This window comes from Gavia stellata, chromosome 5, assembly GCF_030936135.1.
Source record: "Gavia stellata isolate bGavSte3 chromosome 5, bGavSte3.hap2, whole genome shotgun sequence".
NCBI lineage: Eukaryota > Metazoa > Chordata > Aves > Gaviiformes > Gaviidae > Gavia > Gavia stellata.
In genome coordinates, this window is record NC_082598.1 from 27174016 (window position 1) to 27191943 (window position 17928).

The following is a 17928-nucleotide window of genomic DNA, read 5'->3' on the forward strand; positions in this document are numbered from 1 at the left end:
TAGACTCTCAAAGTCATTCCAGGTTTTCTACCAAAAATATGTAGTGGGAAGTTTTAGTTTGTCATCCTGAACACCATCTCATAATTGGTCAGTCCTGCACTTTTTTGTTTCGTGATCAATTTAATACAATCAGTTGACTGTTGTAGCTGAAGTCTTTGTTAAATCCAAAGTTAGCCTTACCAAGGTCAAATGATTCCACTGTATAATGTGAGATGTTCTTTATGATAATAAGGTGTGCCAACATGATATATCTGGGGGGGCAGCCTGTGCTTTTCTCATGCGTGTGCTAATGCTGAATTCAAGGGAAGCTCCTTGTATGTACCCTCCCCTGCTGTCTTCTAGAACACAACTGATTCAAACAGCTCTCCAGAGGAAGGCAAACAAAAAGAAGTTACAAGGCAGAAAAAGCTGCTCTGGGAGCAGGACAGTATGCCATCTCTGAAAAGCAAGGAAAATGAACTCTGGCAAGAAAAGAGGAGGTATGGATCAAGCCTAAGCATTTCTTAGCCCTGTGGAGTTTTGTGTTCTGTAGACGTCTGGGATGTCACACCTGCCCATGATTGATGCTGGAGCATCAGCATCTGGTGGCCTGGTGACAGGTGTAATATATCCCAATCAATACTCACTTGCCGCAGGCTTACGGATATACATGGCAATGTGCAGTGCTAGTTTCGCTATCAGAAGGCTTGCCTTTTCAGCATGCGGCTTTGCTGAAACTCTGTCACATCAACCAGATCGGAGCTTAGATAGCTCACACATCTTCGTATGTCACTGCACTGTGTCTTGTGTACACGTTTCACAAGCCATTTGGAGGAATAAAGGAGTAGTAGCTGTTTTCACTCAGAATCTGTGTGAGATTGCCTGGCTATCTCAGAAGTGCTGTACTTGAACTTACCAGATGGTGTTCAAAGTCCTGGTCTTTGCCCAGCTGCTAATAACAGCCTTCACAAAGGCAAGAGGCATCTGATGATGCTGACCACTGTGTAGAGAACACTGAGAAAAGGTGTTTCTCTGGCAAAGAAGCTATTTTCCACAAATCCAGAATGATCTTTCATGCGTATAAGTGGCAGTGTGTGAGGGAACCAGGAAGACAAGGCATGTTTGGAGACAAACTTGTTAATTCATGACTGTTATCCCCATCGCCTTGTCATTGCTGACACAATAACAAAAATCTCGTTGCGAAAACCAAACTGATATTCAAAAGTCTGATTTTGCCATTATATTCTAGGTGGCATTTTCCCCAGCTTTATTTATACAATGTGACTTATTTTTATTGGCAGTGGAAACAAAGTGCTCCCAGGACCACCAGAGACGGGTATCTTGAAAGGAGGTGAACAGGAGCACCAGGTGCTGGTGATGGAGCACAGCTCGCCTGCCAGGCTGAATCTGCCATTGACTCAGGGTGAGAGTCAAGACTCTTCATACGCATGTATTCTTTTCCAGATAGAAATCTCACAGGTATTTACAGTGGCTTGAAATCTAACTCAAAGAATTTTGGAAATTACCAGCACATGTATATCTTTAAAATTTGAATGTCTCAGATGCAAAAGTTGGTTTAGTACAGATAAATATGTTAAGATGAAATTTAAAATCTTATTTTCATCAGAGATGAGCGTTTCAGCTGCAGGTAAGAATCTTGTTTAGAGGCCCGCATGTTCCCGGTAGTAGTTAAACATAGTTATCTTCCATCTTTTACATAATCTTACATACATCTAGGATTTATCTTGATACAGAGAGCATATTTCCAAACTTATGTTGTGTTTTGGTAGCTAATTAGATTCTTTATGCCCATTTCAGTCCAGCAAAAATCACTACCTGTGATGTCTAACCTTCTCAAGCCAAGTTTAAAGTGACACCTGTCTCCATTTTGTCATTGGAAATGTCTGATGACATTTAAAATTAATAGGTTTTTTTAAACTTACATAGGTATTGACGTTTTTTGAATGAAGGAATTTCCCCAAAGCATTGCTGTCAACAGGGTCACCCTAAAAAAGGCAAATTCACTACTTTAAAATCATTACCTAATGCAAAGGGACAGTGGAAAGAAAATAAGTAGGACTGAAGACAGAAAGCAAGTGTAGATTTTGAAATCGAGTTTTAGATTTTTGTTTTCAGTCTAGCATAAAAATTGATGATTCTAAAAAATGGAACATCTATAGATAGAAAAGGTTTCAGTGTTATTACTTGCTCCAAATGCAAATTCAGTTTATTAAACTTAGCCCGTTTGCTTTCCCTGGCACGATTTTATTGTATTCTTAGTGCTTTGATAATGGTTGCTCAAATAAAGAAAGCAGAAGGTATTACCCACCAAGCCATCCTTGTGGATTTGTAGTAGTGATTAAGCAAAGTTCAAAGGTTTGACAGTTTTTAACTTCTTCTGCTAATCAGGCTTTTTTCTAGGTTCTCTTCATCAACTTGGTCCCCTACAAATATTCTGACAGCTCCTTTCTTGCCCCCTAAAGCATCACATCCTTGCTCTCTCCTTAAGTCCTTAAACTAGTCAGGACTAGAGGTTTTTTGTCTTGATACCAAAAATAGGGAACGGGCCTTTCATAGGCCACAGTAGTTTTTCTTCTCCTCTAAACTAGCTGGTTGGTGCATAGCAGGGTAAGGCTCTCCCCAGCCTGTGAGCCACAAAATTTGTCTGGAGGGATCCAGGCAGTGTGCTCTGTCTCAGAGATGGGATGGTCAGCTGCCAGGGCATCACACAGATCATTGCGTATTGCTGGGAGGCTGTTACTGTCACTGAGCCTTGTGCAACCATCTGAAACGCAGAAGGAAATTACAAGGGAGGAAATCTGTTCATCAGCAGGCTCATGGAGAGCAGTGATTACACCACCTTCCTCTTAACTCTTGCTGTTGAGAAGTTTGGATCCCCAGGCACCACAGGAAGTTTCTGTCTCGCTGGTGCTTCCTTCCTTAGGACAGAAACACTTTATTTTCCCAAGTGCTACTCGTGGACGGCTGTTTGACCTCTCCCTTTTCCCCTTCAGAAACTGAGATTCAGCAGCAGGGCAGGTCACGTGTATATGAAGGTAATGCAGGGGGTCCTTGTCCCATAGAGGTCTTGCAGTGTAGCAGAGCCTGTCTCTGACTTTGCGTGGGGTTTCTGAGAACTTATTTTAAGTAACAGTACATCTCTTGTCTCCTTTATGGTGTGCCCACAAGCTATGCTGGTCTATAAGTATTGACGAAAGCATTTTATCACAAGTATTGAGATTTCCCCACCTCCCATTGTAGATGTCTCCTGGAATCAGCAGTTGCTGACAAAGCAGTCCCCGCGTCGCACAGAGGACATTCGGCAGAGACCATTCCCGGGCCAGAGCGCGGGACAACAACCAAGCTCCGCAGGAGAAACGAGGAGGTGAGAACATAAAATAATTGCAGAGGTTATTGCAGAGGTTGAGAAGTCCTGCTCACTCTGGTCTCTCTTATATTCCTACTCAGTGTTCTTTATCGGTTAAGTTTCATGGGTAGTCCTGCAGTGTGCAGACACTTTTGATTCCTGGCTTTCCCACCAAGACTGCTAATGTTTATCCACTTCATTTCTCATTATGAGTACCCTATTAACTAGTTTCACAAGGGAGGACAGCTCCTGCTTGCCATTCTCTGTCTTCTTTCTCCTTAGCTGTTTAAACACTCACTTGTGTAACTGTTCGTGTGCTTTACTTGTTTTAAGTCCCTAAAACAAACATGTATAGCTAGTAAGTGGCTAAATATCAGGGTGGGAATGTCAGGTGAAGTCTGCCTCTTTGAAGTTGGTACCCGAGAGCTTCATTCTCCAGCTTCTAAACACACATTGATTGCTACTTTCTAGTTCTTTAAGGATTGTAGCTTTTAAAAGAAGATACATAGAGATTAGTATTTTCTTTCTAGTATAAATTTGGTGAGGTTTTTTTCTTCTCTGATGCTTTGCCTTGGGTTTTTGAGTGAGCATTACTTAAAAGTAACACCAGTTCTTTCAGTAAACAAGGGATATCTTTACCTAATATTTGCAAAAAGTGTACCTAGGTAATGAGAAAGGAACATCTGTTTTCATTAGCATATATATGAACACAGTCTCCTGCAAAATATGTGTTACCTCTATGAAGCTTGTATCCAGTCAAAACTAATGTAGATTGAGGTTTGATTACCTAATCTTCATAACAGACTGCTCATATGTGTTTGAGAAAAATGTTATTTAATCTGTAAACCGCTTTAAGCAGCAAGAGGTTGAATCAATCCTATGATTTCTGATAACAAAAAACAATAATGGTTTTTCTCACCAAATTCTTGCAGGGTAGAATGGATACAAATAGTGATAAAGCACTTTTCAGTGTTGGTATCTTCCTTTTTACTCAGTAAAGGTCACATCAACAACCCCACATCTGCTCTGCCAGTGTGCTTCTGAGCACATCCCCTGCGCAACAGAGAGTACAAGGTGTTGTGCCTTGGGTTCATCATGGTGTGAGCTACGTTGAGTTGATAGGTGGGTAGGAGTCTGCACGTGGCTGATTACCTTGTGAGTTATCTGATTGAGCAATAGGAAGCCGATCAAGACTCCGAACCAAAAACATGTGCTATTTTTCATTGTGTCAAAATGGCAGTGGACACCAAATTTATACCTTGTTTTCCTTAGATAAAATCTTTAGAGCAGGGAATCCTGAAATCCATCAGCTGGAATTTCTCCATACAGAACCTCTGTTTTCACTTTTTTTTCAGCAGTAGTAATGCATTTTATCTCCTGTATTTCAGGGCAGGCTATCTTGAGAACTTCCGATCGGGGCCATCGTCTCCTTGCTCTCCTGCTGCTCCGAGTCAGTCACCCAACAGGTACAAAAGGTCAATACGGAATTTTGCAAACTGACTACATCTTGTAGTCGCTGGTGAACTGCCACAGTGTAAATCACAGTAATATTATGTGGATGCACTATTAATTCTTCTAAATGTTGCAATTCATAGCCATCAACGTAATAAACATGTAGCTCCCGCTCCCGTATTTCTTGCCTGCTTCAGCAGTATTGTTTTGTTTTAAAATAACACGGTTCAGAACGCAGCTGTACGACTCTGCTTGATCACTGAAATTTTAATGAAATTGAAATGGGATAATATAAGCCCCAGTCAAAGTAAGCAGTAAAGCGTGAGTTCAGAGTGCTTAAGCCAAAGGATGTTTGTTGTCTTCATTGTGAATAGTCACATGCTCAGGAGAAAGGTATGTTCTAGATGTTGTCACCAACTGACATTTCAACACTTACTGATTTAAAAAAAATCCTTCTTTTAATTTCCAAACTTGAAACGCATTTTGCTTTTTTGCTGTGTTTTTTCAATTTGCCTACATTCGTGCTAATATCCTGGAGATTTGATTCTCTTAGGCAATGAGTTGTGCAGTTTTCAATGAGATATGTGTACCAACTCTAAATAAATGTTAACTGTAGCCTGATAACTGAAGCACTGATAATTTGGGGTGTATTAAAACCAGATGGCTTATTAAATAGGATGAAGTCGTACAACACAGAAGCCATAGCAAGTTTTTGTTCTATTTAAATAACATTTTTCTTCATGTTTGATAGCAAAGCCCTCCTCCTGATGCCATTTGCATTGACATGAAACTATTGGGAATTTTTAATGTGAACAATTTCTTCTGGTTTTGCTAATTGTAGCTGCAGTTTTGGTGGGATTACAGATCATTTCTGGCTACATGTAGCTAGTCTTGATAGCTACTTCATATTATTTAGTAGCTGTATCCTGATCTGAGACCCTTTTCCAAGATATTTTCCTGAAATAAATCTTAGTTTTGGAAATAATGGATGGGATGTAATTCATTGTTCCACTAAAACGTTAGAAAACTTCTCTTAAAAAATTTCCCAAAGCACTTTATTCTTTGATTCAACACTTTAACTTATCCTTATGATAACTCTGATGCTGGAGAAGTGAAAGCAAAGATGGACTCAAGAATAATGCAGAGGGATGGGAGCAGAAGGCTTAAGGTTGCAGGGGAGGAGAAGAAAGCAGGAAGTTACTCTGAAAGGAATAATGAGAATGAAGCAACAAGAAAAGACAGTGATGTGCCTGGGCTGTCACTGTACATGGTGGGATAAAGAATGATGGGCTCAGGAGTGACAGAGATTAGATGGAAGCAAGGATAGTTTTCTGGTCATGATGCTGCTGCTTCTGTCTCTTTTTTCTTTTTTTTTTCTTTTTCATGTTTTTTTTATCATGATGCAGTCCAGATCCATCTCTGTTGGTGGCTTATTATGTTGTTGCACCAAGAACATAAAGCAAGATGTTGTAAACTTGCTTATCTGTGTACAATTTCATCAAACCATCTTTTTGAAACTTAGGAAGTATCCTGAAATTCCTCTCCGAGTTTCAGCCCTGGCTGAAAACAAACATGGATGACACAAGACAAAGGATCCCTTTTGGTCTCGGGTTCATCTCACTAGACTAGCATCAGTTCTGGCAGGCTGGCAGACAAGTGAGAAGGGAAGAATGTGAAACACATACAAGTGTACACCTGCACTGCCATCAAAACCATTATGAAAAAGGGTACCAGTTATTCCTGGGGCCCTGATCCCTCACCCAGCTGTCACCAAACAGCTGATTTACTAGAAAGGTCCAGACAGGACTGAAGCTTAAGGAGAGAGTTGAAGTATTTTTGCATTGCAGATGGAGATCTGATTTCAGCTTTCCTCTAACTAGTTGGAGTACTAACAGGCATGTAGCTGCAGCAGCATAAGACTAAAATTATTTAGCAAGTGCCTGATGCCTGGTCTGTGCTACTGCAGTTACGCTGCTACTATTGACTTTGCCAGCTTGTTTGGGTGTAAGAGCAGCATCCCTGCCTTCTGACTTGCAGTAAGCAAACCTATTTGCAAACAAACTGAAAAATTTCCAGGCTGAGAATCTGGCTTAGGTAGTTCTTATGAATATCTGCTTTGATTGCTGTGGCATTGCCTGAGTCTAGGTAATCCACAGGCATGGTTCCCTGCCATCCAGGCCTCTGTTAAGACGCTTGCATGTCCCTTGATCTAGCACAGCAGCCTGGCAGGGAAATGGGTCTGAGCTGCTGTGCATTCAAGCATTTTAAGTCCTCTGCTTGCTTCTCTGCAAGACAGACGTGCAGACTGATTCAGCAACGTGGCTGAAGGGTCAATGTGTATTTATGTGAAACCCCCCCGATGCTCCTTCCTCCCATCCTGTCTCTCTCCATAAACCTGTGTAAACATTTAGCTATGTTTTAGCATCAGTTCCTGTTCTGTTTTCTTAAAGTCATGTTTGTCTCCTAGGTCTGTCAGTGGAAAGAAGCTTTGTTCTACCTGTGGGCTTCCTCTTGGAAAAGGAGCTGCCATGATTATTGAAACGCTCGGTCTTTATTTCCATATTCAGTGCTTCAGGGTATGTCTCTTGCTCAGTCTTTATTTCCATATTCAGTGCTTCAGGGTATGTCTCTTGCTCAGTCTTTATTTCCATATTCAGTGCTTCAGGGTATGTCTCTTGCTTTATTAAGAAAAATCTCAAGTCATGCACAGTGCGAGGAGAGAGTATATTGAGGGCTGTACATGTGAAACTGAAAATGAGAGGACCAAGGGATTTGCATGTTTGTTATGTATGTTTGTGTGTGCCTTTGTTTGCAGGGAAGTGGAAGTAATGCAGCTAATGTGTTATTTTGCTGTCAGACATGGTAATTGGACTAAAACCTGTGATTTAGCAAGCAAACTTAGCTTCCTCACTTACAGACAGAAGCATCATATAATTGCCCTGTTGTACTCACTGTTTTTTAAATATAACATCAGTTACCTTGTGATTATTATTTTTTTCCAAAATACTGGTCAGTCCTGAAGCCATCTTTGATCCAACCCATGGCTGGAAAGCTTTGACTATGGAATGGATGATGTATTCCAGCTTTCACCAGAGCTCTCAACGGAAATACTTCTTGTCTGTTCTTGAGTGTTTCAGTCTGGAAATGACTCAAGATAGTGTTTTCTAGAGAACTCAGAAAGTGTCCATTTTCATTATCTCTGGCCCAGTTGGTATTAGATATTCGTGAAGCTTTTTTTTTGTTTTAGACATTTACCCAAACTAAACCTCTGGCCTCTCTAAGCTTTGTCTGTCACAAATGGGCTGGTTGCAGAATGCAACATTAAAATCAGATGTCCCTTAAAATTAGTAGACTTCACTTCTGTGTGAGCGGAGACTGCTGAAATCCAGTCCTAAATACTGTTGGCTCTAAAAAAACCTTTCACTGATTTGCAGTGCTCCCCAGGAGTATGGGCTGGATTCTGGGGGGTTATTTCTTCTTGCTGTTCCAAGAACTATTGAAACAAAAGTCAAAATTTGGGAAGAGTTGTGACAGATACTAGGGCATGTTCTCTCTTACTTTCTCTGTTCTACAATTGACAGTGTGGCATTTGCAAGGGACAGCTGGGAGATGCAGCAAGTGGGACAGATGTCAGGATTAGAAATGGTCTTCTTAACTGCAATGATTGTTATATCCGATCCAGAAGTAAGTACCAAATCCTGTCTGAAGGACAATGAACGCTAACAATACTGTTGCCATGATTTTAACTGATGGGTTTGTCTCCTCCTGGCTTTGCCATTCAGGCATGGCTTCGCCATGGGAAGGGGAACCTTCCCAGGCCATTTTAATCATCCTCTTGTATCAAAAAAGATTTCCAAGCCCATTAAATCTTGCCTAGAGGATCTCTGCTCAGCAGTATTAAACTTAAAGGCTGTTTCTGTGCATAAATATAAACCCCTACACTGTGCACACACACTGCGTGTCCTGGAGGCTTGGATCCATCACATCACATGAGACAATGTAGATACTTCTACTAGGTCTAGGATGCTGGGCCTTGTTTGGAGAAGTTCCCATTTTTTATGTCTCCAAGCCTCCCTTTGTGGACAAAACAGTCATGTAAAATATTAGGAACATTCTGTAACTCATAGTGAATCCTTGTGGTGGTACCCCCAGACATGTGCCAAAGTGTTGCTTGCTGCAAGTTTTGAAGAATGAGCCAGACAATTGCATGTCAGAAAAAAACTTGATGCATTTTTCTGCCTTAGAGCAGGTCACTTGAATGTCCTTCCTAGCCCTGGATTTCTGTGACTGATACCAAATTGCTAGAGCATTTCAGCTTCACCCCGATGTCACCAGTGATGTGAGATGGGTAGTGCTCATGCTGGCTTTGTAGAAAACAGTAAGATGCAGGAAAAAACCACAGGAGTAATTGTTGCCTTCCTGTAACATGTTACTGTTTAGTGTATTCATTGCCTACAGTCCTAACTGGTAGGTGGAGACACTTACTAGTTCCCCCTTCTCTCTCAAAAGCAGTGGCTGTAGAAATCTAGGAATAGGAAAGGTACTACCTACCTTTGCCAGCAGAAGAATAGATACTTTTTTTTTCCTATTTCAGCAGAGAGATATTTTCCCATCAGCAGGGCTAGAGGGTGCTATTGCATAACCATTTGTCTGGGGATTTTTTTTTTAATTCTGCTAAGAAATGTTAGCAACTTTTTATTATTATTTATTTAACCTGACACATTCAGAAATAGCTTTTCCCCTTCAGGCTTCATACTATAAACCTTCCTCATGTGGATGAGGTCCTGACCCTTAAAAAGCACGTTTGCCCGTCCATCTTTACACAAAAAAGAGAGGAAGGTGATAAGAGTCATATTTTCATTTTCTTCTTAATCCTTTTTGCTTAAATAAAAATTGAGGTCCCTTAACGATAGATAAAGGCTCAAATAACTTATTTATCAGCTTTATATGCTGTAGAAATCACCCCCTCCATCATCATTTCTACAGAAGTGGTGCTAGAAAATGCAGTACAGAGCTGTGTACAGTGTTCCGTGCAGTCAGGTTTTGCGTTTGTACATACCTAGCACAGCGATAACCAGGTCCATGACAGAGGGAATAGGTTTTGAGGAAATGTATGGTTCCTGAAGAATAATAATGGTAAGGGTTTGTCTTTTTTCCTACAAATTGCCTCTTCCTGCTGTGTCCACTCCTCATGCAAAAGCTCAAAATATGAGTCAGTTGAATTTAAGTTACACTGGCTCTTGTTGACAGTTTCAAAGGGACTGATTTTGATAGAAGTGCAAATATGGTTAGTTGCTCATTTTTAACTAGAATTTGATGGACTGCACATCTGAAATGAAGAACAAACTGATGCAATGTTAGTGTTTTGCCTTTCAGTTCTGGTAGGTCTGATGCTAAATATAAAAGCGGTTGCTTGACTGCAGACCTCGTGCCTTCCTGCCCCCACGGCTGCATCTGAAAACCTGTGCAGCAGTGCGCACAACTGACGGTCTCTGACCAACCCAGAATTTATCAGTATTGTTTTGAGATGCTTATGGACATCTCGATGAAATATTTTGGCTGCCAGAAGCTTATTTGAAACTGTGGATGATTCTGTTTCAAAATAAATTATCAAAAACCTTAACAGAGAAAAGCATTAAAGATTATGTAGTGGTCCACGGTGCAAAATATTTCTGTTTTTCAAACAGAAGTAGATGGGGTTTTATTGGTAGGTTATTTCTCTAAAACAAAACCTCACAAGGAAGGGAACTTGGTATTCAGTGTCAAACATGGGGAATAGTTACAGGTTTGTGAGCGCTGAAGTCAAAGGCAAGAAGTAAATTCATGAGATTCCCTGTATGGCCAAATAACACAAGGGCTCAGTATTACCATGTAACACAAACCAGGCACAGCTAAAGATGACTCATCAGTCCTTCGCTTTACTATTTTGCCACTGCAGACCCTAAAAGTAAATATACCTACAAATACTTTTAGAGTAAAATTAAATAAAAGTGCATGCAGAATGCATTTGTCCCTATGGCGTGGAAAATATATTTTCACTGGAGTTAGGCTGAATCTGTCTTCGCAGTTAGTGCCGCAGCTTTGCAGGAAGAAAGAGAAGCAGAGCAATTGTAGAGATGATATGAGGAAAAGCCTGTGTATGTTTGTTAAAATTTGTTGACTAATAACTTGGTTTCACTTTGTTTTATCCAGCTGCTGGACAGCCAACTACATTGTGACATGACTTTCAATCCTAATAACTTTAAAGGAGGAACTGTCTTCTCATATGTATCGGCTGCCTCTAGACAATCACGTGTAAGAGCTTGAATCCATGGACATCATGGCACTCATCTCATTTTGAAAAACTCATAAAAACGCTGCACCTGCTCCTTTAAAATGCAATATGTTGGTTTTCCCCTTTCTTAAGAAATTTGCAAAATATGTATGACCACGTTTGGGAAGGCAAAGCCTAAGTACTATAAAAAAAAATCCCACCTTTCAGGTATGTTTATGATTTCCAGTCTGTTACTTTGTTCTTTTGAAAGTAATAAGAAAATAAACATGCAATAAAGCTGTTTTGTTTTAATATTTCTAGGAATTAAAAAGTTTAAGTTTACAGAACATTTATAGAATATGCCAACTTGAGCTGAGAAGTAATTTTAAGATAGTATCTAATCAGTGCATTTGAAAAACTAAACATCACAGCACGACTTCTCTGTTATAACTGAAGCTATAACTTTTTTTATACAGAGACTAGTTTGATAATACAGCCTGTAATTCTGAAGCATTTTGTGTTTATATTACCTTCAGTGGAGGGTAGGAGTTATACAAATAAATTATTGCACCTCTAGTGATAGGATTTTTTTGTTTGTGTACCTCAAGTAATGTTCATGACTATAGCTTAATAATCTCTTCAATAAAGTTTTCTTCATTAAACCTAAAGACTGTATACCATTAACGATGGCAAGATTCCCATTAGGAACAATCCTTCTTACTGAGCTCAGCAGCCCCTGTTGTTACTGAACTCGATGAAAGGTGATGTGGGGGAGAGACGGCCAAGTGGGCGGACACAGCTGAATTGTGAGTCTCCAAGCTGCAGTTTGATGCTAGGGTGAAGCTTTTCTCCTTGGCGTGTAACTTGCCCGTTGATGGTCTGAGTTGGTTTGAGATCTGCTCATTCACTTGCAAACTTTACGGTAGATTGAAATCTCATGCGGAGAAACACATGTGGTTTGGGTGCCCTCCAAAGCAGGGAATTAAACAGCCTTGAGGCTGTGTTCCTCCGTACACCACTCCAATAAAGTCGGCAAAACCTGGGAGTGCAGAAGGCACGCAGGGAGGAGGCTGGCAGTGGGAGGCAAAAGAACTTTAACTTGCCTGTGTTTGGGCCAGTTTTCCTTTGTCCTTTTTGATTAAGCATGTGCTCCTTACTAAAGTGATCCAGCAGCTCGTTGAAACAGCAGTCAGAGCTGTGTCACTTTACCTACAATACACTGACAAGGTTGGGGGGGGTGTTGCAATTGTAAAATATCCTAGCACTTTTTGGTAAACAGTTATTGGAAATATCCCATTTTAGCAGTTCACCATGCAACCTAAAATGGAGGGAAAAAAGTCTACTTATTCTGCCTTAAAACGATGATAAAACTAAATTAATAGAGATTTATTTTGTCTATGTGCACATCCATCATCTTTTGATGTGTTGGTAAATGGAAATGAAGTGGTTATTAGGGAAGCAATAATTTTGAGTTGTTCTATAGCTAGCAACTATTTATCTAAACACTAGACAGTTGCTTGCATGTGAGTTGCATACCCATGCAAAACTGCGTGTCATTGAAAACCCATGTATGATGTTGTCACTGAAGGACATTGTGACTATCTGCTGGAAAGTTACATGTTACTTCCTTAAAATTGTGCCTTAGAAAATGCAAAGCTGTTGCACACAGTCAACGATGACTTAAGGATGCAATAAGTCCAAAAAGCTGAAGTCCTTCGTGGACTTCACCTGGGGAATATTTTTAAAAAAAATAAAAATCAGAAAAATGTTTTGGAAATAAAAGTGATGTCTAATATTTTGATTAACCATCTGCATGATTTACTGTTAAAGGGTTTTGATAACCAGGATGCTTACACTTTGCATGTGGTCATCATAATGTTTCCCCACAAATAATGCATAAGACGGAAATTCAAGAAGCAGATTTTATAACCAACTTTCTACATCTGTATAATTCCATGTGCTGCATTAAGGATATGTGAATATATGATGGCTGGGCCTGATTTTAAATGAAACCGTGCATGCTTGTGCATCTATTTGGTGTGAGTCACTAACACCACTTCACCCATGCGATTAGAGTTTAGATGTGCAAATGGGTCCCCAAGTGTATAAAAGGGTGGGTTGTCACAGAGGTTAGATCTGCTTTTCATTCGCATAGGGGTAATGGTTGGGTGTAAAACGCATGGGCGAGGGGTAGGGTGGGGGAATGCATTGCACTGCAGATGCACCACTGGATCTCTGAAGCTGCTTAGAAATTGATCCCGGTGTCTATCAATTAGTTTCATATATGCATGTTTTAGTCAAGTTTGATTGTATGTACAGCAAAATGAAGCAGCTTTCTCAGACAACAATTTTTTCCCCCTCATGAACATCTATTCACCAGCACAGAATAATTTTCAACAGTTTTCTAAATTGTACTTGCCAGCTGCTTATGTTTGATTTTATATTTCCTTTGGAGTCTTACATGGCAAATTGATTCAGGCTAAGAATTTTTTTTTTCCTTTTTTTTTTCGGTTTAAACACATAAATATGATCCATTTCTTATCAGGAACTTTGAGCACAGAAAACAATAACGCTTTACTACAGTTCAACTACAATGTAAATGTATTTGTTGCAAAAAATGATTCATTATTGCTAAGCAAGTACAATGTTTGTAATGGGTTTTAGATGTTTCAGAATTTATTTAGCCTCTTACTACTTCAGAGAACCTGAACAGGTGTCATAACCCATCTGTATTTCACAACCCCATTTTCCATGGTGTATTTTTTCCTTACTCTTCCTATGTAGTGTTACTGATGCAGTACATCTGTAGTTCTCGGTGAATGTCCTAAAGGTTGGTGAACCAGAAGGGGACCATCCTTACCTGCATGTCCATTCAAGGACAAGGATTGCTGTCCTGGTTGGAGCTAATGTTGAATACCAATTATGCTAACCTTTCCTTTACTTTATTTATTCTAAAATGCCTCTGGAAATTAGGAAAACTTGTCTAAAATGCAACAGCTTTTATAGTAAATGTATGTTTATAAATAAAATGTTGATTACCTTTGGTGGTGTTGATTTTACTTATTATAACCAATTTCTCTTATTGCATGCGATCTGTCTGTGAAACTGGATTGCAGAGTGTGTACATCCCGCTGGTAAAAGCTTCTGCTTGATTGGGGTAGACTGAACCAAGCTATATTCCACAAAACTTGGTGTATGAGATGAGACAATAAAAAAGACGTACACGAGGTGGGACAGTACCCTGTGGATTGCTGCTGTAAGCTGTATTTCCAAGAGCATGTGTGGCTGTCGTGGTAAAAGACGAGCAGAGATGGCTTTCTGTGAGTCAAACCCAAAGTCCTCAGAAGGTCTTTCATTGATGTTGGTGGACTGTGGTTCAGACTTTGACTCAATAAAGCACTTTATGTACTGCAAAGCTAAATACGTGCTTGGTTAATTCCATTTCTGTATAGCAGAGATCCTTGAGTTTGTGCTTAGTTATGCATGTGCTGCAGTATCACTGATTCTTGAATCTCAATGCGTATGTGGCTTCACCAGTAACCAGCTGAAAGTTCACACAAAATTTTAAACTAATAACTGCCCCTTTTTTCTCTTTTTAATTGGGTCTTCAGTGGATGATGGGCTTGGTTTTGTGCCAGAAGCACATCTTAGCTGTTGGGTGAGTCATGGGGAAGTACTGACAATTTAATTTTTTGAAAGCAGATTTTTATCCTGGTGCCTTAATGGACGTGGTAGTGGTCTTACGTTATTTCTGCATGTACATCTCTGGACAGAGGGCCAGCATTGCTCGGTGGTGGAAGAGGTACGCTGGGGTTCCCAGAGGCGAGCATTGGTGCCGAGTCTGCGGGAACAGCTCGCTGCCACTGGAGGTTGCTCTGAGGCTGGATTTGGGGGCCCTCGGGCAGCTATTTCTGCTTCAGCAGCTCTGCACCAAGGTTGCTGGGCACGCAGACAAGCACGGTTTTGGTGATTGTGACCCTTATGAGCCAAGTAGAATGGTGGAAATCCCGGTACGATTTTTTTATTATTATTATTTTCTGGTGAATGTGACCTGGCAGCTCTGACTTGACCAGAGCCCTTTATGATCCTAAAAGGGGACCGATAGGGGTGCACTCCACCGGCACTGATTTAATGCCAAAATAATTCCACAAACCTTATAAAAGGGGAGTGGTGTCACCTGCTCACTGCACCAGCACCTTCGTCTGCAGGTAGCAAAGGCTGCCAGGAGGGCCCCAAGGGAGATCACACTGCTAGCAGGGCCTTGGCGTGCCCCGGGTGAGGACGATGGCTTGCTGAGCAGTGGGATGAAGCTGGGGGCATATGGAAGAAACAGGGGGTAGTGTGGGAGAGGAGTGGGCTGCGGCAGCTGAGGCTCAGATGTCAGGGCAGAGGATACCCCATGCAAAGGGGGGGGTGTGCCCCTTTCCCCCATGGCAGCCAGGCGGGACAAGGGCTCCGTTTCTTCCTCTGCGCCCTTGCTCCGGGGTCCAGCCAACCCCTTTGTTTTGCTGTTCATTTTCTCTCTTTAGCGAGTGTTTTGGTGCAGAGATCATCAGCCAACACAGCCAGGTGCTGGTGGCTGTTGGAGGCTCCAGGCACAGGTAATAAACAGCAGTAGCTTGCTCATCTCATGAGTATTGATCCTTATCCAGACAACTCTTCTGGGGGATAGTTAAAAGCAGGCCGCTACCACTTCGTTTAGAAAATTAGCTTTAGGTACAGTTCTTGCTGCCCAATTTAGCAAAGATTTGGTCTCAGATGGATCCCCTTCCTGATAATGAGAAGCTGGTTAAGCATTTACTCAATAAACTTTGCAGAGAGGAGGCTCGCCCCGCTTCTCTTCCCCCCTTGTCTCTGCTTTCCTGAGAAAAGGTTGGGTAACCGGGGAACAAGATGACAAAATGCTCATTTTCAGAGACGCATCTGCAGTGAAAATCAGAAGATGTTGTGGACACTGGAAGTGAGCAGATGACCACCACTTGGCTGGAAAAAAAAGAAAAGATGCCAGCAAAATGCATCTCCTGTAAAGACAAACAGGACTCCTATATACCTCTAAAAGCCTCCGGTAGGAATGTAATTTCATCTGAATTCCCTGATAAGGGGAAATGACTCAACTGGAAGCTGCTCAAGTTTTGCAAGCAGTAAGAGCCCAAAACAGAGATAGAAAGTACAGGGAGGACTGTGACTCTTCTCATGGTACAGTGTGGGGTTGGGTTTTTTTTGGGAGGGGTCTGTTTTCTTGTTCATCTTTGCTATAAAATGTAGCATGAGTTAAACATGCAAGAGGGATGCTTACCGCTCTGCAAGGCTATAGCTGCTGCTCTGTAGACCTTACTGAATACCCCATGCTCTGCAAGAGTAGCTATTGGAGCTCTCCTCCCCAAAGCATATGGGTTTTTAAGCCATTTAGGAAAAAAAAACCCCATTATTTAAGACAATCTTATGAGTCACTGTTAACTCATCCATAGAGCCCATCTGCTTCACTGCATGTGATGCACTGCAAATTCTCTTAGCTAATGCCACATCCGTAGTTCACAGATGCATTTTTTCTAAGCAGGTAACCTGCTGCTTAAAACATGCTGAAGCCAATCGCATGAGTCTAGAAACTAAACCAAAATTAACAGAAATGCAAATCTTTCCTTGAAATAACAGAATTTATCAAACAGAAAGAAGAAAACAGGATTTTAAAAATTCCTTTTGTCTATCACCTCTGATGATAGACAGCAAACTACTCCAATGACAAGCATACAGAGAGACATGCCATCCACATCTCTGAACACTACCTGCCAGCTTCCTGTGTTGGAGTGTCAGAGCAGAGCGTTAGGGCTCGTGGGGCAGAAAATGTCTCAGACGGCTGGGTCAAACCTTTTCTTCCAAAAAGGTAAGCACCAATATCGGATAGCAAATGATGCTTATTCTGTAACATGCGATGTAGCTCTTCAAAGTATCTTTTGCCTAGTCTCTGGTTTGCAGGAGCTCATTAAAATATACTTTCCGTACAATACACCTGGCACCTGACACATTCCTCGTGGAAGGGCGAAGAGGATCTCTGGCAGTATTGCACCTCAAGCGTGTGACGCCCTGTGGAAAACCCTGTTGCACAGTATACTCAGACTTTGAGACTCTCCTAGAGAATTTTGCATGGCCCTAAATATAGTTGCCTACTTACGATGTTTGTATACCTCCTGCAAGAGCTGGTTCCATTAGTCTTTCAGCAGTTTAGAGAGCTTCCAAAAAAATCATAAAAATAACCAAACTATGTTTTCAGGGCATTCACAAATATGCATTACTGGATGACAGGATGATCATTAAGTCTGTATTCCCAGAAACAAAATCACCAATGCAACAGACATTAGCCAGTCATGCTATTCCTGTAGAGGTTCAACAGCAAAAACTGAAGATCAACGTTCTCTGCAAATGAGAAAATGTCCTGTATTCAATCCTAGCTGAAAGAGTACTAAAATATGTCTTGGGAGAAGACTTTCACAACAGAATAAAATCACGTGCCTGTACCCGGCGCCTGAGGATGGGATGTCATGCCCCAGCGTGGCATGACACTTAAAATTGCTGTGTCTCGAAGCATCCTCAATCACTTAAAAGACCTATATCAATATGAACATGAACCTTTATGGACTATATACTTGGAAGGACCCCTCTCAGGTACTAATGGGGATAAAAAGGTTACAAACATATCAGGAAGGTCTCCGAAACGGTCATCAAATCTTTTCCAGCTCAGAAAATGAACGGGACGTATCAGACGAATGAGCTGCTTCTGAAATGACCTCTGTGTTAATGGTGATGCCAGAACTGCTGTTCCAGTTCTTGCACACTGTGAAAGTGCACAAGCCTGAGGGGGAGGCGTTGCACTAATCCTCCT

At 41.1% G+C, this 17928-nt stretch overlaps 1 protein-coding gene across 1 annotated transcript in view; it reads left to right on the forward strand.

Annotated features, from left to right (window-relative positions):
- LIMCH1 (LIM and calponin homology domains 1) overlaps positions 1-13246 on the forward strand; it is a 182747-nt gene extending 169501 nt beyond the window's left edge. The window contains exons 29-35 of the mRNA XM_059818246.1: positions 343-479; positions 1281-1402; positions 3241-3364; positions 4735-4821; positions 7266-7374; positions 8380-8482; positions 10991-13246. Coding sequence (XP_059674229.1) covers positions 343-479; positions 1281-1402; positions 3241-3364; positions 4735-4821; positions 7266-7374; positions 8380-8482; positions 10991-11016 — 708 coding nt within the window. The 3' untranslated portion in view covers positions 11017-13246. The remainder of the gene's footprint in view (positions 1-342; positions 480-1280; positions 1403-3240; positions 3365-4734; positions 4822-7265; positions 7375-8379; positions 8483-10990) is intronic.
- The last annotated feature ends 4682 nt before the right edge of the window (positions 13247-17928 follow it).